Below are 22797 nucleotides of genomic sequence, written 5' to 3' on the forward strand. Positions count from 1 at the left end.
GGATTTTTGGTTTGGGGAGGAAGGAGATTGCTTCAGAACCATTTCAGCTTTTTCACCATCAGTCATTGAACGAACAACTGAAGTACTATCATCGATGTTAAGAACTTCTTCGATATCCACTTCCTCCGGGTTACTGATGAACTCTGAAGGTATACCTTTTGCACATGAAAGGTCTGACATCTTTTTCTCATCTGACATGCTGAATCCTTCAAACTCATCACTTTGCCCATCAGCGTCACTGAACATAGCCACAGGCCAGAGGTTGTGACAGGCATGTGCAAGGGTGCTTTTAGTTACATGATTCAATGTAGTGGCAGCTGCATATACAGAATCTTTCAGAGTAAACTCCTTGAAGCTATCCACACCCATGCCTCTGTTCATTGCTGCCAGCATGCTCTTCATAAAACTGTCTATATTTAGTCTTCACTGGTCTAAGGATGCCTTGGTTACATGGCTGAATTAATGAAGTCATATTTGGGAAAAAGTACATGCTATAAATATTGTTTTTGATGAGAAGTTAAACTGGAGGATGAGCAGAACAGTTGTCAAGGAATAACAAAATCTTGCACTTGGCATCCAGTCTGGCTTCCCTTCACTGAGCATGAGCTGATGGCACAAAATGTTTGCAAAACCAATCAGAAAAGATGTTTCTAGTGGTCCATGCTTTTGTTAGCATAATAATGGATTGGTAAGATATTCACACCTTTAACCCTTTGAGGGTCGACAGGCCCTCTCCGAGACTCGTTCTCAGGGTCGGCCAAATTTAAAAAAAAAAAAAAAAATTTCTTATGAAAAGATAGAGAATCTTTTCCCGATCATAATGACACCAAAAATATGAAATTTGATGGAAAACTTACGGAATTATGCTCTCGTGAAGTTAGCGGTCTCGGCGATGTTTACGGATCAGCGATTTTGCCCTCTTTGAGCCCCATTTTCCGCCAGTTGTACTGTACTAGTCGACAAAAAACATGAATATTTCGCTAGAACTCCATTTTTTCTATTGAATGAGTGCAAGAAGCCACCCATTTACCAATTTCAATTACCCAGTACAGTGGTCAGAATTTAGCAATTTTGCCAATTTCACACAAATTTCAAAAGATGCCAATTTCCGAATTGGATCCAGAATAAACAAGAAATACATTCCTGGCACTAAAATGACATTTCCTCTGTTCATTAGTCACGTCTCAAGGTTCCTCTTACATTCTTTTGCTTTCCACTTTGAATTTTTATTCTCACAAAAAATAGAAGATTTACTGTTATGCAGACTACTGCATTAGTGTAAAAAATGGTATGAATCATATTGGCGCACTTGCAAATGAATATTAGACTCACCAGTTGACGTGTATTGGACGCTTGGCATGATTTGTTTACTTTTGAACTTTGGTAAAAATAGAACATTTCTGCTATTTTGAGCTCAATTTCAAGGTACTTTTCATTGTAAAACCAGTCAAAATCATCTCAATTTCTATGATATGCCTTCCATTCTATAAAATGAGACCAAGAAAACTAGAATACAACAATAAATACCATACGAAAATACAGTGCAAAGTCGCTGTTTTATTCCAAAAAAACGGTCAAAGTTTTTTTTTTCTCATTATGCACTGTGTGCTGCAGGATTTTTTTTATACCGTGCACACTGACCACATAGACCCATTCTTTCATATAGAGGCCTACCAGCTTTCTCCCACTAGATTTGAGGGCGCTAGAATTTAGGCGTACTAGTACGTCAAAAACCCTGGGTCGTAAGCCGTACTAGTACGTCCGAAACCCTCAAAGGGTTAAAACAGTGAGGATGGAGTTTCTGCCTACCACAGCATGTTTACACTTATACAGTAGGGCCCTGCTTTACGGCGTTTTGCCTTGCGGAGTTCCGCTAATACGGTGATTTCAAATTACAGTGGTCCCTCTTTTATTATAATTAATCCGTTCCTGGAGGCGTTACTATTATCAAAATCTATGATTTTCGAATCAATTTTCCCCATAAGAAATAATGTAAACACAATTAATCCGTTCCTGACACCAAGAAGACTAAAACAAAAATTTTTTTTACATGAAATATAGATGTAGTACATAAACAATACAATGGGACATGATGAATGAAACATTAACAGCATAACACTTACCTTTACTGGCAATTCTTCTTAGTGTATGGAAGACTGGAGGAGGAGAGAGATTGGATTATTTACAGTTTGGAAGGGGAATCCCCTTCCATCAACACCTCAGGTACCAATTGCTTTTCTGGGGTTACTTCTCTTCTGTTTCTTAATGCCACTAGGACCAGCTTGGGAGTCACTTGAGTCCTATCTCGCAAAATAACTGTCCAGAGAGCTCTTTTTCTGGAGTCTCTAACACTTCCCTAAAATGGGCCAAGACTTTGTCACTGTACATGTTGCCAACATGGCTTACAACAGCCTTGTCAGGGTGATGTTTCTCTATAAATCTTTCCACCTTACCCCACATTTCAAAAAATTTTTTTTTTTATTATTATCACACTGGCCGATTCCCACCAAGGCAGGGTGGCCCCAAAAAGAAAAACTTTCACCATCATTCACTCCATCACTGTCTTGCCAGAAGGGTGCTTTACACTACAGTTTTTAAACTGCAACATTAACACCCCTCCTTCAGAGTGCAGGCACTGTACTTCCCATCTCCAGGACTCAAGTCCGGCCTGCCGGTTTCCCTGAATCCCTTCATAAATGTTACTTTGCTCACACTCCAACAGCACGTGAAGTATTAAAAACCATTTGTCTCCATTCACTCCTATCAAACACGCCCCTCGCACACAAAACCTCCTTTACCCCCTCCCTCCAACCTTTCCTAGGCCGACCCCTACTCCGCCTTCCTTCCACTACAGACTGATAAACTCTTGAAGTCATTCTGTTTCGCTCCATTCTCTCTACATGTCCGAACCACCTCAACAACCCTTCCTCAGCCCTCTGGACAACAGTTTTGGTAATCCCACACCTCCTCCTAACTTCCAAACTACGAATTCTCTGCATTATATTCACACCACACATTGCCCTCAGACATGACATCTCCACTGCCTCCAGCCTTCTCCTCTCTGCAACATTCATCACCCATGCTTCACACCCATATAAGAGCGTTGTTAAAACTATACTCTCATACATTCCCCTCTTTGCCTCCAAGGACAAAGTTCTTTGTCTCCACAGACTCCTAAGTGCACCACTCACCCTTTTCCCCTCATCAATTCTATGATTCACCTCTTCTTTCATAGACCCATCCGCTGACACGTCCACTCCCAAATATCTGAATACATTCACCTCCTCCATACCCTCTCCCTCCAATCTGATATCCAATCTTTCATCACCTAATCTTTTTGTTATCCTCATAACCTTACTCTTTCCTGTATTCACTTTTAATTTTCTTCTTTTGCATACCCTACCAAATTCATCCACCAATCTCTGCAACTTCTCTTCAGAATCTCCAAAGAGCACAGTGTCATCAGCAAAGAGCAACTGTGACAACTCCCACTTTATGTGTGATTCTTTATCTTTTAACTCCACGCGTCTTGCCAAGACCCTCGCATTTACTTCTCTTACAACCCCATCTCTAAATATATTAAACAACCACGGTGACATCACACATCCTTGTCTAAGGCCTACTTTTACTGGGAAATAATTTCCCTCTTTCCTACATACTCTAACTTGAGCCTCACTATCCTCGTAAAAACTCTTCACTGCTTTCAGTAACCTACCTCCTACACCATACACCTGCAACATCTGCCACATTGCCCCCCCTATCCACCCTGTCATACGCCTTTTCCAAATCCATAAATGCCACAAAGACCTCTTTAGCCTCATCTAAATACTGTTCACTTACGTGTTTCACTGTAAACACCTGGTCCACACACCCCCTACCTTTCCTAAAGCCTCCTTGTTCATCTGCTATCCTATTCTCCGTCTTACTCTTAATTCTTTCAATAATAACTCTACCATACACTTTACCAGGTACACTCAACAAACTTATCCCCCTTTGCCTTTATACAAAGGAACTATGCATGCTCTCTGCCAATCCCTAAGTACCTTACCCTCTTCCATACATTTATTAAATAATTGCACCAACCACTCCACAACTATATCCCCACCTGCTTTTAACATTTCTATCTTCATCCCATCAATCCCGGCTGCCTTACCCCCTTTCATTTTACCTATTGCCTCATGAACTTCCCCCACACTCACAACTGGCTCTTCCTCACTCCTACAAGATGTTATTCCTCCTTACCCTATACACGAAATCACAGTTTCCCTATCTTCATCAACATTTAACAATTCCTCAAAATATTCCCTCCATCTTCCCAATACCTCTAACTCTATATTTAATAACTCTCCTCTCCTATTTTCAACTGACAAATCCATTTGTTCTCTAGGCTTCCTTAACTTGTTAATCTCACTCCAAAACTTTTTCTTATTTTCAACAAAATTTGTTGATAACATCTCACCCACTCTCTCATTTGCTCTCTTTTTACATTGCTTCACCACTCTCTTAACCTCTCTCTTTTTCTCCATATACTCTTACCTCCTTGCATCACTTCTACTTTGTAAAAACTTCTCTTATGCTAACTTTTTCTCCCTTACTACTCTTTACATCATCATTCCACCAATCGCTCCTCTTCCCTCCCGCACCGACCTTCCTGTAACCACAAACTTCTGCTGAACACTCCAACACTACATTTTTAAACCTACCCCATACCTCTTCGACCCCATTGCCTATGCTCTCATTAGCCCATCTATCCTCCAATAGCTGTTTATATCTTACCCTAACTGCCTCCTCTTTTAGTTTATAAACCTTCACCTCTCTCTTCCCTGATGCTTCTATTCTCCTTGTATCCCATCTACCTTTTACTCTCAGTGTAGCTACAACTAAAAAGTGATCTGATATATCTGTGGCCCCTCTATAAACATGTACATCCTGAAGTCTACTCAACAGTCTTTTATCTACCAATACATAATCCAACAAACTACTGTCATTTCACCCTACATCATATCTTGTATACTTATTTATCCTCTTTTTCCTAAAATATGTATTACCTATAACTAAACCCCTTTCTATACAAAGTTCAATCAAAGGGCTCCCATTATCATTTACACCTGGCACCCCAAACTTACCTACCACACCCTCTCTAAAAGTTTCTCCTACTTTAGCATTCAGGTCCCCTACCACAATTACTCTCTCACTTGGTTCAAAGGCTCCTATACATTCACTTAACATCTCCCAAAATCTCTCTCTCTCCTCTACATTCCTCTCTTCTCCAGGTGCATACACGCTTATTATGACCCACTTTTCACATCCAACCTTTACTTTAATCCACATAATTCTTGAATTTACACATTCATATTCTCTTTTCTCCTTCCATAACTGATCCTTCAACATTACTGCTACCCCTTCCTTTGCTCTTACTCTCTCAGATACTCCAGATTTAATCCCATTTATTTCCCCCCACCGAAACTCCCCTACCCCCTTCAGCTATGTTTCGCATTGGGCCAGGACATCCAACTTCTTTTCATTCATAACATCAGCAATCATCTGTTTCTTGTCATCCGCACTACATCCACGCACATTCAAGCATCCCAGTTTATAAAGTTTTTCTTCTTCTCTTTTTTAGTAAATGACTACAGGAGAAGGGGTTACTAGCCCATTGCTCCCAGCATTTTAGTCGCCTCATACGACACGCATGGCTTACGGAGGAAAGATTCTTTTCCACTTCCCCATGGACAATAGAAGAAATAAAGAAGAACGAGAGCTATTTAGAAAAAGAAGAAAAACCTAGATGTATGTATATATATATATATACATACATTTCAAAAATCTCCCTAATTTCTGAAGAAGGCAACTTCTTCCATCTCTCTTCCTCCTCCTCTGCAGCAAGATTCTGAGCTGCAATCTGTTCCTGTTCCTGCTGAAGCTCTTGCAGCTCCTCAGTGGTGAGCTCTTTGTTGTGGTCTTCCACCAACTCTTCCACATCCTCCAAACTCACATCCAACCCCATGGAACTCCCCAGTGCCACAATAGATTTAACCCTTTGACTGTTTCAGGGCCCTCTCTGAAACTGTCATTCTATGTCGCCAAATATTCGAAAAAAAAAAATATTATTTTTTCTTATGAAAATGTTAGGAATATTTTTACTAGTGTTTTAAGCCTAAAAAAAATTTTTGCCATCAGTACTTACCGAGATATAGAGCCGCAAAGTTTGCAGAAATTGACGTGCGTACGGCAACAGCGGCGACTGCTGCCCACCCGGTATTCTTTTATTTACTCTAATTCAAAGGTTTCTTGCATTTTTCAATATTTTTCTTTTCCAGGTAACTTATGTGGCCTGTGAGACCAATGTAAGGTGCATTGTTCAAATATACACTCATTATTTACAACACAATAACAGAACAAACTTTATCACTATTAGTTTGTGTATACACTTTGTTTACACAAACAAACAATACAAAACAATGTTTATTACTATTGTTCCATAATATATATACATATGTACAGTCACTAACCACGTTCCTAGAACTGCTGCAGCTTGTGGAACTCTTTGAAACATGGGTATATGCAGAGGGGCACTTCACACTCCTCACACATAAAACGAGTGTCTCTGCGTGTTTGTGGGCGTTTTGTGGTATGCATACATACATAACACCTCTTCTGAGCATTTTTCTTGGCAGTAGTAGGAGGCAGTTGTATGGGGTAGTGATCACCAGGCCTCATACGAGATGACGTCTGTGGGCGCTGGTCTATTGCAGGAGTTGCTCCTTGGTACTTTGCAATTATTTGTCTGATTACTGACAGGCTAAATTCACCATATTTTGGTGTTTTGTTGGTCTTCAACTTGTATATGTTATAAGCATTTAGCATAGAGATATCAACAAGATGGAAAAAAAGTTTGATATACCACTTATAACTCTTGCGTACACAGTCTGCAAACCCAATCTGCATGTCACATTTGTCCACTAAGCGCATATTGAGGTTGTAGTCCATGACAGCTGCAGGCTTTAGAATGGGTTCATTGGTCTCTCTGTTGTCCCTGCCACTGGGTACCATTTCGTTTCTGTGAACTGATGTCAACAATGTGACATCACGTTTGTCATGCCACCGAAATGCCATGATGTCATTGGCAGCAAAGGCTTGCACCTCACCTCTGCGAGTGCCAGCGTCGAACCTTGGCATATGTTTGCGATTACCACGCACTGTGCCACACACGTCTGTCAAGTTCACTCGCAAGAAATCACTGAGTAAGGGGCTTGTGTACCAGTTATCAGTAAATAACATATGCCCCTTACCAAGATATGGTTCCATCATTGTTCGAACCACATCACCAGAGATACCCAATAACTTCATGGTATCTCTCAAAGTATTACTGCCAGTGTACACAATAATATCTAAAACAAGACCACTTCTGCAATCACACAGTACAAATAGCTTTATACCAAAGCGTTTCCTCTTGCTTGGTATATATTGCTTGAATGAGAGTCTTCCTTTGAATAAAATCAAGGACTCATCAATAACAAGCTTCCTGAAGGGATAAAAATACATGCAGCACTTTTGTTTCAGGTACATAAACACATTTCTTATCTTATATAACCTGTCGCTTCTGTCAGGCCTGGTTTTGTCTGAAAAGTGTAACATACGTAACAGTATCAGGAAACGATTGACACCTATAATGTCACTAAAACCTGGAGTTGAAATCAGGCGATCTGTTGTCCAGTATGTGGTGACAGTGTGCTTATACACATGTGGCATAAGCATTATTGTGGCAAAAAACAGGTACATCTCTGCCACAGTTGTCTCCTTCCACTTGTGTAGCCGTGATTTTGGTGAGAGAATTGTATTTGCCATGGTGTAATCAGAGTATGTGTTTGTTTCCCTGACAATGATGTCCATCAGGGGTTCATCGAAGAATAACTCAAAGCAGTCCAGTTCACTGGCATTGTTCCCAAGTGGACAAGATGGCTTTATTCCACTTTGTGTTTCATCAAAGTCATGGGGACTGGGAACAAACTCGTCACCGTCCTGCCAATCCCAGATGAGGTCTGCTGGTGGGGTCTGGATATTGTACCGTGGTTGTGGTTGTGCAGGTTGTGGTGGTGCAGGTTGTGGTGGTGCAGGTTGTGGTGGTGCAGGTTGTGGGAGTGTGGGGTAGGGTGAGGCTGGTTGTTCTGTTGAGTCAGCCGCGTGGGTAGTAGCGTGGCCCGGTGATGGTGCCACATGGGCCGTGCCACCCTCACTATCACCACCACTGCCTCCTCCCTCACTGTCACCATTCATACCCATCGTTACAATATCGTCATCTTCACTATCAGGTCGTGGTGTAGGGCCACAGGATGTGCTCCCAGAGTTTCTCCTTCCCCTTGGAACAACATATGAAACACTACCAGACCGCATGCTACATCGTACATACTGGCGCTTCACTGGGGAATATTCACTCTCACTGTCACTAGAACTGCTTTCAATGACCTTGAAATCACTATCACTATCACTGCTATCATCTGGGTGTTGTACACGACCAAATAGTTTCCTCTTTCGTCCTGGTACAGGCGAACGTGAACGTGAATAAGCCGGCACAGCACCAGAGGTCGAAGGTTGTGGGTCATCTGGGTTTTCGTCACTATTTACGTTATCCTGGGCACTTTTTTCGGTAACACTCACTTCAAAACCCTGGAATTCATTGTCACTGACATTTTCATCGCTGTTAGAGCTAACACTTGGGAATAAAAGACCTCCAATCCGCCGAGGAGTGAGGAACTTCTTACCGAGAGGCATGGTGAAAATGGACTGACAACATGGCGTTCCCACAATGCACCGCTGGGTCCCAGATTTTTTTCACAGGGTGCACACCAACCACTGAGACCCATTCTCTCCCGTGTAGGCCTACCAGGCCTTTGGCGCTTGATCTGAAGCCGCTAGAATTTGTGCGTATAAATACGTCAGAAACATTGGCTCATAAGACGTATTTATACGTCGGAAACAGTCAAGGGTTAACAACAGACATAGGCTCATCAGGGTCAGCCCCAAACCCTTCAAAATCCCTCTTGTCGACACAATCTGGCCACAATTTTCTCCAAGCAGAGTTCAAAGTCCTGGTAGTCAGTCCCACCCAAGCCATACCTATAAGGGTTATGCAATGGAGGATGCTGAAGTGTTTTCTCCAAAAATCTCTTAGGGTCGAGTGAGTGTCTGAGGTCACATTCAAGCACCTTTGAAACATTGCTTTGGTGTAGAGTTTTTTAAAGTTTGCAATGACCTGTTGGTCCATGGGCTGGGGGAGAGGAGTGGTATTCGGGGGCAAGAACTTTACTGTGATGAACCCAAACTCCTCGAAAATTAGGTCATCCAAGTTTGGAGGATGAGCAGGTGCATTGTCCATTACTAGGAGGCACTTGAGATCCAATTTCTTTTCCAGGAGGTAGTTCTTCACACTTGGGCCAAACACTTCATTGAACCACTCGACGAAAATGTTCCTCGTGACCCATGCCTTACTATTAGATTTCCAAAACACGCACAGTTTACTCTTCATAACATTGTTTTTCCTGAGCACTCTGGGAATTTCAGAATGGTACACTAGTAACGGCTTCACTTTGAAATCCCCACTAGCATTAGCACAGAACATGAGCGTCAGCCTGTCTTTCATAGGCTTATGTCCTGGCAGTGCCTTTTCCTCCTGTGTAATGTAGGTCCTCTTTGGAATTTTCTTCCAAAAGAGGCCTGTTTCATCACAACTGAACACTTGTTCAGGTTTCAGTCCTTCAGCCTCTATGTACTCCTTGAATTCATGCACATATTTTTCAGCCGCTTTGTGGTCCGAACTGGCAGCCTCACCATGCCTTACCACACTGTATGCCACTACGGTTCTTAAACCTCTCAAACCAACCTTTACTGGCCTTAAATTCACTCACATCGCCACTTGTTGCAGGCAATTTCTTTACCAGATCGTCATGTAACTGCCTAGCCTTTTCACAAATAATCAACGTCATAATACTATCTCCTGCTAATTGTTTCTCGTTTATCCACACCAATAACTTCTCAATCTCTTCGAGTACTGGTGATCTCATTTTTGTCAGCATATTTACCCCCTTTGCAACAACAGCATCCTTGATTTCCTTTCTTGGCCACGATGGAACTTATGGTTGTATAGGGTTTGTTATACATCCTGGCCAGTTTGGCCACATGTATGCCACTTTCATATTGTTCAATGATGTTTTTCTTAAATTCAGTCATATTTCTCACCTTCTTTACCAAAGGCTTGGCAGTAGGATCTTTCTTTGGAGCCATGGTAGCATATTTAGTACTTGCAAGCACTAAAATGAATGGAATATTATGAAATATTTCGTATGAGCAAGTGAGGGGACCGTCGCTCACTGGTAAACAATGCCACACTGGCATGGAAGGGAGGCCGCCCGGGCTCAGAGCGTGCGTACGCGTCCTGGACGATCTACTATTCGTGAGTCAATCTACGATTAGCGAGCCCATATTTTTACAAAAATATTGCTATGATTTCCGAAAATTACGACTCTTGAGCCCTACGATTATCGAGGGACAACTGTATGACCAAAACTCTCTATACAGCTCCCCATCTTTCTAATATGGTGCATGCCACCCAGTTTGTTTACATTCTCTGTGAGCACCGCATTTCTCCATTATGTTTGGAAACGTTCCAAAATTTCAAGCAATTTAAAGTTAGTATTTCATATTTTATAAAAACACTGATAATTATGCTTGTGTGTACCTGTACCTAAGTAAACTTATACACTGTGCTGGCATGCAGGTACACATTAAAATCACTAAGTGTCTCATTAGTCTCATAATAATAATAATAATAACAATAATAATCACTCTGAGGCGCCTTAAATGTCGTTAAAAAACGTTAATACAGGTCTCCTTCAACATTCGTGTTTTCCACTTTCATGGGCTTCGAACATTCACCCAACAGCCACCCAATCATGTTTAAAGTATGTCATTACATATCTTAGGAATTGTGATGTTGGCAGAGTTTGTTTGGAGATAGGACAAGATAGTCCTTCAATATGACACTAATATCAACTCTACGGCTTATTTATCTATCACAATTCAACTAATATGACATAATAAATAATATTAATCATACAGAAACATGACATATACTCTAGAATGAATAAAATACATCATTAAGTATGTCATGAGTTTTGCTGTGTTGCTGTTGTTGGGTGTATAAGGGCCACTGAGAGCATAAGCCTTACATAGTGGTGGTGGAGGTGGCATCAGAAGAGGTAGAGACTAGAGGCAGTGGTCCTTTTTCTATCGATTAATTGTTTAACTTACTTGCTACATTGTTAATGCTACACTTTATCGCTGGCTGGCGCAACAGCCTTCATCGCTGGCTGGCGCTATAGCCTTTATCGGCTTGTGCTGCTTTAGTATCGTACATATCGTTGAATCACTAAAGAAGGCAAATTCTCCTTCTCCTCCTCCTCCTCCTCCACTTTGGTACTCTGCTAAGAGTTCTTTTTTGAATTCTTTAGTTTTTCTCACCTGCTTTACCAAAGGGCTGGCACTAGTACAATACTTTACGATGTTTTCATGTGTTTTATGACTGTTCATGGTTCAATAGGTTAAGGAAGCAGTACTGTATTATATTTCCCTAAAATATATTGGGGCACCAAACATTTGCAATTTTTCAACATTTGCGAGGTTCTTCATCCCTTAACCCTTGCAAATGTTGAGGGATACTTGTATAGACATTCTGCTTAATCCATCTATGATATTTTTTTTCAAAATTATATATTAAACATGCTATGTAACATATAAACATGATAAATATACCCACAGTAGCATAAATTAACATAAATGAGATGTTTTTCCAGTCGGCTTGCCAGAGTGAACTAAAACCATACGCATTCAGCTGGTTTGTTTACAAAACTCACATCTGTCCTCTGTCCTCCCCCCCCCATAGTACAAATATGTAGCTCATCTGTTGCCACCACATTTCATGCTGAATGATCCATTTGTGGAGTGTCATGTCAACACTAAAAACTTGCAGATTTTCAGATTTTGGAATTTTGGATAAAGGATTCTCTACTGTAATAAGTTTTGTACATTGCATAAGGTAATATTAACCAACTCTAGCAAGAGTAAAAAAAAAAGTTTTGAAGAGGGCTCGAAAAAAATTAAAGGAAACCAAATGAGATGGATAACCTTTTAAGGAATCAAAGTGGTGAGCTGCAAAATAGAGAGGTGAAGATGTTTGAGATGGAGACAAGATCTAAAAGGATGTTGAATGTAAACAACAAGACTCAAAATTTTACATTTCTGGTAAAGAAACATGGGGACAAGATTATAACCAAGATGCTGACAACAGGCGACGACAGGGTGCTGGAATGCATTAGGGGACTTCACCTATTTTCAGACATGAACTACAAGCAAGCTTATATTTAAAAAGACCTTTTATAAGTATACCTTGGAACAAGATATATTATTTTACAACTTTATTTACCAAAAAATATTTTAACATGTTCAGTCATCTAAAGGAAAAAAAAAAAAAAAAAGCACTCCAGTCCTCCAGATAAAGACTTGAAACACTGCACAGTACTGTATATCATTCTGTTATTTGTGGAGTACAGTATTACATTTATTACAGCTATATAGTGTAGTATCTTCAGTAAGACAGATCATTCGATATACAATTTCAGCCCCAGCCCCCCCCCCCCCTTTTTTTTGGCCTGGAACCATGACCTGAATTAAAGTTGCCTTTGTAACAGTCCTTCATTTAATATTATACAATACTTGCCTGTATTCAAATATGGCAGGAACTGACATGAGCGAATAACATGGATTACCCTATATAATAAAATACCAAACATTTCTCTTAAATGTACTGTGGTTACAAAATGTTTCTAAGCCTTTTTTGCATCAAATTAATAACTATACCATATTCTATGAACATAACACTTTCCTGTTGTAATGACAAGTATACACTGGATAACAAAATGATACTGTAGTATATTTATTCTAAATTACTTACCAATTGCTCTTAGCATAGATCCAAAGCCACCTTTTCCACCAAGAAGTTGGAGAGTGGCTACTACAGTGCTCCCTTCAGGCACTGGTGATGAAGGAGACAAGATGCGACCCTGAGACTGCAAAACCACATCTGATATCTGGCCCTACAAAGAAAAAATCAAAATACATTCCAGTTTTCAAACTTACATTCAGTACCAGTATCCAATCCCATTAATACATACATAAGCATATGTGTATACAGATCCGTCATCACAAATCCGGCATCACTGGGACTTGTAGTTTGCTGGATTACTGAGTTTGCCAGATTACAGAGTGGTTAGGTTAGAATACACTTAATAAAATTAACCAACTTGACTTACACAAGAAGGTTCATTGAACATCGGCAAAAATCGAACATTTCCGCTACTTTGAGCTCAATTTCAAGGTACTTTTCGTCGTGAAACCAATCAAAATCATATCTATTCCTGTAATATATCTTCCATTCTATCAAATGAGACCAAAAAAATGAGAATACAACCATAAAAGCCATATGAAAATACACAAAGAGGCAGCTAATGGCTGCGAAGCGAACTCCCTTATTTATCGTGCCCCCCCCCCTTTTTTTTTTTGGTGTATGTTAAGAAGCATCTTTCCATCACACATTGCCAAAGTTTCAATAAGATAGCCCAACAAACAACTGAGAAAAGATAATAATAATAATAATAATAATAATAATAATAATAATAATAATAATAATAATAATAACAACTTTACTTACTACATGTACATGGTATACAGGCCTAGCCGACATCAGTGACATACTACTATATAGAAAGCCCCTTGTTATGCTAAGCATTTCAGGTAAATTAGGTCAGTGTCCCAGGATAACATCCACACCAGTCCACTAACACCCAGGTACCCATTTACTGATGGGGTGAACAAACACACAAGGTGTAAAAAAACACACCCAATGTTTCTATCCTGGCTGAGAATTGAATATTTACCAAAAATCATATATGGCTAGCACAAGCAAAGTACTATAAATAAGCCACTGACTTTTTTGGGTTATCCTAGGTTCCCTACACATATGCTGCTGTGTGTGATAATCTATGTAGAGAAAATAGCTTTATTGTTTCAGTTTTATGGTGCATTACGAGTGTATAACACAGTTAGCCCTATGCCCCCAAGACAGGGATAGGAGAATGGTACTTGTATCCCATATCCTCTTCATACCTCCGTCGAACTGCTCGGTATTATTTATTTATTTAATGTCATTGCAAACAGTACATCGAGATTTTGTATTTACAATAGTGGGTTGCAATGCAAAGAGAGCCTCTATTATGCCTAGGCATTATGGGCCAACTTAACATTATTGGCTTACAGCCTACTTTACACTAAGGATTATATCCTAGTTGTACAGTAGGATAGTAATTATTTCATAGTTGTACAGTAGATTATTAATTATAAATGAATCAAAATTTGTATAAGACAAAGATATATTTATATTCGAAAATGCTTTTTGTGAAAACAATGATTCAATTATATTCCTGTCAACAATGGATAAAAGGTTCAAAGTGATTGTTGAAGTTATGATGTGGAAGTACATAAGCGAGTATGTGTGTACTGAGTATTTAGTGTTTAGTCTAGGGTGATTAAGTGGCTTTTGAGAAGAGTCTTAAATTGATTTTCATACTGGGTTCTTTTAATATCTTCTGGTAATGAATTCCACATTTTGGGGCCCTTTATGTGCATAGAGTTTTTACACAGCGTGATATGGACACGAGGTACATCAAAAAGAGATCTGTGTCTTGTGTTGTAGTCATGTGTCCTGTTTAGGTTGGTGAGGAGAAGTTTGAGTGGAGGATTTATATTTCTGTGTATTGTTCTGTGTATGTAGCAGGCACATGAATAAGTATGGATGTTCTTAATGGCGAGCATATTTAGACTTTTGAAAATTGGTGGAGTATGCTGGCAGGAGTGGGAATTTGTTATCATTCTTACTGCTGCCTTTTGCTGGGTTATTAGGGGTTTTAGGTGATTGGATGTTGTTGATCCCCATGCACAAATTCCATATGTAAGATAAGGGTATATGAGTGAATGGTACAGTGCCAGGAGAGCTGATTGTGGAACGTAGTACCTTATCTTTGATAGTATGCCTACAGTCTTGGAGATTTGTTGTATGTGTGTCCAGAACTTAAGGCTACTGTCAAGGTGGATACCTAGGAATTTTCCCTCTGCGAATCTTGCGACTGATGATCCGTTTAGCGTTATGTTAATTGGATCATTTGCAGCTTTGTTTCCAAACTGAATGAAATAGGTTTTATCAGTGTTCAGGGTAAGTTTGTTAGTCATCATCCAGGCAGAATAAGTCACCATGGGCCCCAAGAAAGCTTCTAGTGCCAACCCTTCGAGACCAAGGGTGCTAATGACTATTGAAATGAAGAAAGAGATAATTGCAAAGTACGAAAGTGGAGTGCGTGTGTCAGAGCTGGCCAAGTTGTATAGTATAGTTGTGTTGTATAGAGGGGGATTCCCCTTCTAAACAATAGGTTCAACACTCTCCCCTCCTCCCATCCCATCAATCATCACCAGATCTTCATTAAAGGTAAGTGTCAATTATTCTATTGTTATTGTTGTTATTGTAATTATTCTATTGCATTAAACTTAATATTTCATGTGGTAAAAGTTTTTTTTTTCATACTTTTGGGTGTCTTGCACGGATTAATTTGATTCCCATTATTTCTTATGGGGAAAATTGATTCACTTTCCGATAACTTTGGTTTACGATGATCTCTCAGGAACGGATTAATATCACGAACCGGGGGTCCACTGTATTAGTTCTAGCATGTGTATGATAGCATCATTTGTGCTTTTATTATTCCTGAATCCAAACTGACAAGAGTTTAATATGTTTTGTGAGACGAGGTAGGAATAGATCCGTCTATGGAACCATGGCTAGGGCTAAAAGTAAGCAGGTTATAACAATAAATGGAAAAAAGAAATTGGAATGACTTATGCAGCAAGTAGCACCACCAAACAGTACCAGGAAATTGGTGTGGCAACCCTGGAAATCTGAAATTATGCTAGCTGAAATTAGTGCCAAATAACAGATAGAATCGGATGTCTGATTGCCGGATTTGTGATGGCAGACCTGTACCACATAATTAGTTTTTCTATGAACATGCACAAAATTTGTGTATGTTCTTCTTTGGGTCATTACCTCCCAATGAGGTAAGGTGATAAGGAATATTGTGAAGTAGATTAGTCCATTTCAGACCCCCAAACATACACGTACAAACGCACTTACATAAATACACTTACATAATTGGTCGCATTCGGAGGTGATCAAAGAATGTAGCCAGGAATGGTATAGACATCTGTAATATCAGGCTTAAGCCAAGTTTCTGCGAAGAATACACTGAGTAATGTCTTTGCTTGGTCTGCTGTATAGTAATTCACCATCGCTTACTCATATTCCCTTGCATCATCACTGTTATAACTTTCTTATGCAAAGGTGCGTCAATACTACAAACTGCAAATATCCTCACCCCTCCTTCAGAGTGTAGGCACTGTACAGCCCACTTCCAGGACTCAAGTCAGGCTAATTAGTTTTCCTGAATCCACTCATAAATGTTACTTTGCTCACACTCCAACAGTAAATCAAATCATAAAAACCACTTGCCACTTCTATCAAACATGCTGACACATACCTATTGGATGGCTAAGCCCCTCACATGAAAAAAACTTCCTTTACCCCCTCCCTCCAACCTTTCCTAGGATGACTCATCCTTCCCTCCTACAGATTTATACACCCTCTAAGTCATCCAATTTTTCTCCATCCTTCCTAAATATCCAAACCATTTCAGTAACCCTCTTTAGACCTCTAGAAACCCTGCACCTCCTTCTAATATTTATTTATTTATTTAATAATTTGAACATACAGAGGTACAAAAAAAATACAGGTAAGTGCAGCATGCCAAAGCCACTTGTATGCATAGCATTACGGGCAGGCTTAAAATTAACTTAAGATTAACTAAGCAATGATGTAATTAGTGATAAAACATTATTGTAAACAGATAACAATAAAGCACAAATGAGTATTACAAAGACAGGTCATATGGTTGCATGCATTGCTGTACATTCAGTAGAATGGAGTATTCTGTTAGGTAGTGTATTTAAAAAATAAGTTAGATTGGGTCTTAGGTTTAACATTTATGTGATATAATTATGAGAAACATTTAAGATATACAATTTATAAGGTCGCTAATCTCCAAACTACAAATTCTCTGCATAACATTCACACCCTCAGACATGATGTCTCCACTGCCTCCAGCCTCCTCCTTGCTAGTATGTTTAAAACTCATGTTTCACATCTATATAAGAACCACCTGCTGAATATTTTTGAAATCCATGGCTGTGCCACCTTTATGCATTAACCCCTCCCCTGTCACTTAGAAAAGTAAGCAAGTGAACTGCTGAGAAAAAATATTGGTGTTTTACAGTGGTTAGATAATAGTCCAGACCTCACCCTATTGGAATTTCATGAAAGGATGGAATCCTGCCATATTTTATCCATGTCATGCATGCAGCAGGAGATCAAGGACATGTTTATACTGTTGCTTTTTAATGATTTTCATAATAAAAGGGAGGTCTGGATTATATTGGCAGGCACTGTAACATACACAATCACTACATTTTGTGTCAGTAAGTCATACAAACATGTAGTTACTGCTACATCTTTTGTCACCATGTGATAAAACTTCATCTTGTCCCAGTAAGACATATAACACACATGTAATTACTACAGTATTATTTCTTGTGCCAGTAAAAGACAACTTCTCTTACCTCCCTCTCCATTAATGCTTCCAAAAGGTCCCCACCCGTAGCATTCTTCTCTTGAATGCACCATAATCGGCGATGACCAGAGATGTGGGATTCCAGGAGGATCATTGTAGCAGCTTTTGTTCTTATGCCTGCAAGTAACAATGCTATATTCTCAACTTCAATGATATATAAAAGATTTCAAACTTGAAACTCAGTATGAACGTCCCTATTTGTTTTCACAATACTTAAGATTCACCTGTGGTTATCTTAACCTGTGGCTATTTTTATAATTATGGTTCAGCATTATTTTGCTAATATCCCCCAAGATAACAATTTGCAAAAGTAATCATTTTTGCTGCTGTATAGAAATTGTGCTTGTATGTTGATATGACAATATGCAGTTTACTTGTGAAGATCTTTCGTTCACCTGGGGTTCAGAAACTGATGAAGAGAATTGAGGAAGTCCTTGGTGGACGAAATGTCTTCCATGTAAAATGCCACAAACCACACGTTTCTTAACATACTTATTCGTGAAGTGTACCACTGATATACAGGAGGGCCCCGCTTATACAGCAGGTAAGGTTCTGAGTTAAAGCAAAAATTACTGTAAAGTGAAACATAGCCTTTTTTTCCACTTTCAAATGCATATAAAAGCCTGATAATGTTTGCACTATCATACACAGTATGACCCCTGTATACGCTGCAGATAAGTTCCAAAGACCTGCCGTGGATACCAAAACCGTTAATAGCTACAAACCCTATATTTAAGTTCTATACATATCTATTATAAAGTTTAATTGATAAATTATGCATAGTAAGTGGAGAATTATCACTTTTTCACTGATGGGAAGCACTTCATGGCTTCTTTTAGGCTTTGAAAAACTGCCAGCTTTTTCTAGTTTTGTAAAATTAAAAGGCATTTTTGGGCCACAATAAACTGTGGATACTGAATCAGTGGATATGGGGGTTCTACAATATTAAGTGAGGAATAGAACTAGGCCTAAAAAATGCATATACAGTAGTACAGGTCGGCCATCATTAATCATTAACCAGGCCCGGTGGCCTGGTGGCTAAAGCTCCCGCTTCACACACGGAGGGCCCGGGTTCGATTCCCGGCGGGTGGAAACATTCGACACGTTTCCTTACACCTGTTGTCCTGTTCACCTAGCAGCAAAATAGGTACCTGGGTGTTAGTCGACTGGTGTGGGTCGCATCCTGGGGGACAAGATTAAGGACCCCAATGGAAATAAGTTAGACAGTCCTCGATGACGCACTGACTTTCTTGGGTTATCCTGGGTGGCTAACCCTCCGGGGTTAAAAATCCGAACGAAATCTTATCTTATCTTATCTTATCTAGTGCGCCGGATTACAGAATGGTTAGGTGTACACTTAACTTATCGGATGGCCCGGTGGCCTGGCGGCTAAAGCTCCCGCTTCACACACGGAGGTCCCGGGTTCGATTCCCGGTGGGTGGAAACATTTCGACATGTTTCCTTACACCTGTTGTCCTGTTCACCTAGCAGCAAATAGGTACCTGGGTGTTAGTCGAGTGGTGTGGGTCGCATCCTGGGGGACAAGATTAAGGACCCCAATGGAAATAAGTTCGACAGTCCTTGATGACGCACTGACTTTCTTGGGTTATCCTGGGTGGCTAACCCTCCGGGGTTAAAAATCCGAACGAAATCTTATCTTATCTTAGCAGAGCCTCTTCTGCTACATCTTCATTTTTATCACTGCTTTCTCCTCCACTGGCTTGCTGCTGTGGATTTACAACCATCTGCACAGTTTCTGAGTCAATATAATGATGAAATTTGAAATTATGCTAGCCAAAATTATTGCCGGATTACTGATGGAACCGGATGACTGATTGCCAGATTTGTGATGGCCAACCTGTACACCCATTACTTGCCCTAAAATATTTTCATTCTTAACTTATAGTGAGTGGTGAATATATTTACTGTAGGAAGTCTGAATGTGTATAATTGAAAACCACTTCATTAGCGATATGCCGTAAAGCAAAAGCACTGTAAAGCAGGGCCCTCCTGTACAGTGTTTGCAGTATTCTAAAAAATAAAATGATGCACAAGTTCTCACAGGGAGTAGATACAGAAAACAGTCAACACTGTAAGCAATAATTTTTGCTACATTACTCCCCCCCTCATCACAAATCCACTAATCTCTATATTATATAACAAACATGCTATCCATTGCTAGAGGAAAATTAGTCTTCTGTCAAGGAAATTTAGGTAATAACAGGTAAAATTTCATTTAATTTTTTTTATTAAGTAGATTTTGCAAGAAAAACACTTATTTCACATATGGGAAAGAAGCTCTATTTGATTAAATTTAATAATGCAACCCAACCTAGACTAGTAATAAAATTGTCAGTTAGGTCGGGGTGAATAACATTAGGTTACAAAAACAAAGCAAAAATCTTTTCTCATAGGCAATAAACATACATATACTATATCTCCATTGCATGATGCACTTAACACTAGAGAACTTGCATAATAAGAACACGCTTGGGCATAAAGTAAATATTAACCCAATAATTTACCTCTCAGCTATGTTTAAGAAGATTTATTTGGATTTTTAACCTGGAGAATTAGTCACCCAGGATAACCCAAAAAAATTAAGTGTGAACATCCTTCCAGATGGATCGAAAAAACTGGAACCGACCTCCGCATGAACCAGCTACATGATCTATATCAAGTTAGACAACAGAGTCATTTCCCTGCTCCATGGGATATTACCCCATTCCAAACTACCATTCCTCCATTTCCCCCCAAAACTCTTCTTAAATCACAACCAAAGCTTCGTCTTGAAGCCAAACATGATGCCTTAAGCTGTATTGATAACTTAGTCACACAGAACAATCTTTCACAAATTATTTACGTTGATGGTTCTGTTCACCAGTCCACTGGTGCAGCTGGTAGTGCTGCTGTTGTCACACAGTGATGGCTCTCATAAAGAAATTGGAGCACGCATCAATAACTGGGCCTCTACCCTTCAAACAGAACTGTTTGCCATACTCCTTGCACTCAAATGTGTCCATGTATCTAAGGTTGACACTTTAATTGTAACTGATTCTCTGTCATCCATAAATGCTCTCAACTCATTAAGTATAAATTGTGGCATGCTTGTGTCAGAAGCCAGACACAGGTATGGTAAGATTGTGGACAGTGGAGTCAGAGTGCACATGCTGTGGATTCCATCTCACATTGGTCTTCAGATGCATGATAGAACTGATAAATTGGCTAAGCTGTATGCTTTCAAAGAGGGAGTAGATTACAATCTTGGGTTGTCAGTTAGCAGTTTGAGAACAATACGAAAAGAACTTCAAATGAACTTTATTGACTTAAGACTTAGGGAGATTGACACAAGTCAGTCCATCTATCATTCCATCATGCAGGAGGAGTCACATGTCTATGGTGCATCCAACAAGATAAGCAGACTCTTGGATGTCACTACTGCCCGGCTCCAGCTGGGTTACAAGTATCTATGGCAGGTTAAATCACCACCACCAGATGTAGACCAAATGAAATGTAAACTTTGCCAGATGGACTATTGTCACACCTTGCGTCATTATGTACTGGAGTGTGATCAAATTAATGAATTTAGAAACAACTCACTCAGAAGTGTTCAAGAAATGGCAAAGTATTTTATCCACAGTGGTATATTACAGACCATTCTGGAGAAATACCCTGACTTTGCTAGCTGTAAATACTGCATTACCGTGTGTGTGTGTGTGTGTGTGTGTGTGTGTGTGTGTGTGTGTGTGTGTGTGTGTGTGTGTGTGTGTGTGTGTGTGTGTGTGTGTGTCAGTGTGTGTGTGTGTCAGTGTGTGTGTGTCAGTGTGTGTGTGTGTCAGTGTGTGTGTGTGTCAGTGTGTGTGTGTGTGTCAGTGTGTGTGTGTGTCAGTGTGTGTGTGTGTCAGTGTGTGTGTGTGTGTCAGTGTGTGTGTGTGTGTCTGTGTGTGTGTGTGTGTCAGTGTGTGTGTGTGTGTCAGTGTGTGTGTGTGTGTCAGTGTGTGTGTGTGTGTCAGTGTGTGTGTGTGTGTCAGTGTGTGTGTGTGTGTCAGTGTGTGTGTGTGTGTCAGTGTGTGTGTGTGTGTGTGTGTGTGTGTGTGTGTGTGTGTGTGTGTGTGTGTGTGTGTGTGTGTGTGTGTGTGTGTGTGTGTGTGTGTGTGTGTGTGTGTGTGTGTGTGTGTGTGTGTGTGTGTGTGTGTGTGTCAATCAATATTTGCACCAATAACTCATTACAGTTGTGACCGGGTGTGGAAGTGTGAATTGCTCATTACACTATAATTTGTTCATGATTGTAGCCATGTATAAACGTAAGTAACCATTCTTACAGAATTCATTACCTTTGTAACTTGTGAGCTCATTACCTTTGTACCTAGTTCAGCTACCAAAACTTTGGGGGCCCAGTCCCTGGACCCATTATGTACCTCTAATCTGTAAATACCTTTGTAACTTGTCATGATTGTGACCAAACCTACCTGGAGTTCATTACCTTTGTAAATTGTGAGTTCATTACCTTTGTAAATTGTGAGTTCATTACCTCTGTAACTTGCTCAGCTATCAAAACTTTGGAGTCCAGTCCCTGGACCAATTATGTACCTCTGTAATCTTTTGACAACCGCCCACAGGATGGGTATGGGGTGCATAATAAACATATTAAACTAACTGTTGTTGAAGACTGTCCCCCAGGATGCAACATATACCAATCAATTAATACCCAGGTACCTACTTACTAGGTGAACAGGGACAGGAGGCGTAAGGAAACATGTCCATGTCCCATGGCCTGATAGTGTATGAGGCAAGAGCATTGCCTATCAGGCCATGGGACATGGGCATGTTTCCTTACGCCTCCTGTTCCTATTCACCTAGCAAGTAAGTAGGTACTTGGATGATAGCCGACTGGTGTGAGTCACATCCTGGGGGACAAGCTATTATTTTTATTTACTACAAGTACATGTACATGGTA

General features: G+C 40.0%; 1 protein-coding gene across 2 annotated transcripts in view; it reads right to left on the reverse strand.

Moving 5' to 3' along the window:
• Positions 1 to 22797, reverse strand: part of LOC128684710 (splicing regulator SDE2) — a 68574-nt gene that overhangs the window by 44365 nt on the left and 1412 nt on the right. For both annotated transcript variants that reach the window (XM_070104125.1, XM_070104133.1), the window contains exons 2-3: positions 17830 to 17957; positions 13007 to 13148 (exon numbers count right to left, since the gene is read on the reverse strand). In XM_070104125.1, the coding sequence (XP_069960226.1) occupies positions 13007 to 13148; positions 17830 to 17934 (247 nt within the window). In that variant the 5' untranslated portion in view covers positions 17935 to 17957. The remainder of the gene's footprint in view (positions 1 to 13006; positions 13149 to 17829; positions 17958 to 22797) is intronic.

The sequence above is a fragment of the Cherax quadricarinatus genome, chromosome 5 (genome assembly GCF_038502225.1).
Source record: "Cherax quadricarinatus isolate ZL_2023a chromosome 5, ASM3850222v1, whole genome shotgun sequence".
NCBI lineage: Eukaryota > Metazoa > Arthropoda > Malacostraca > Decapoda > Parastacidae > Cherax > Cherax quadricarinatus.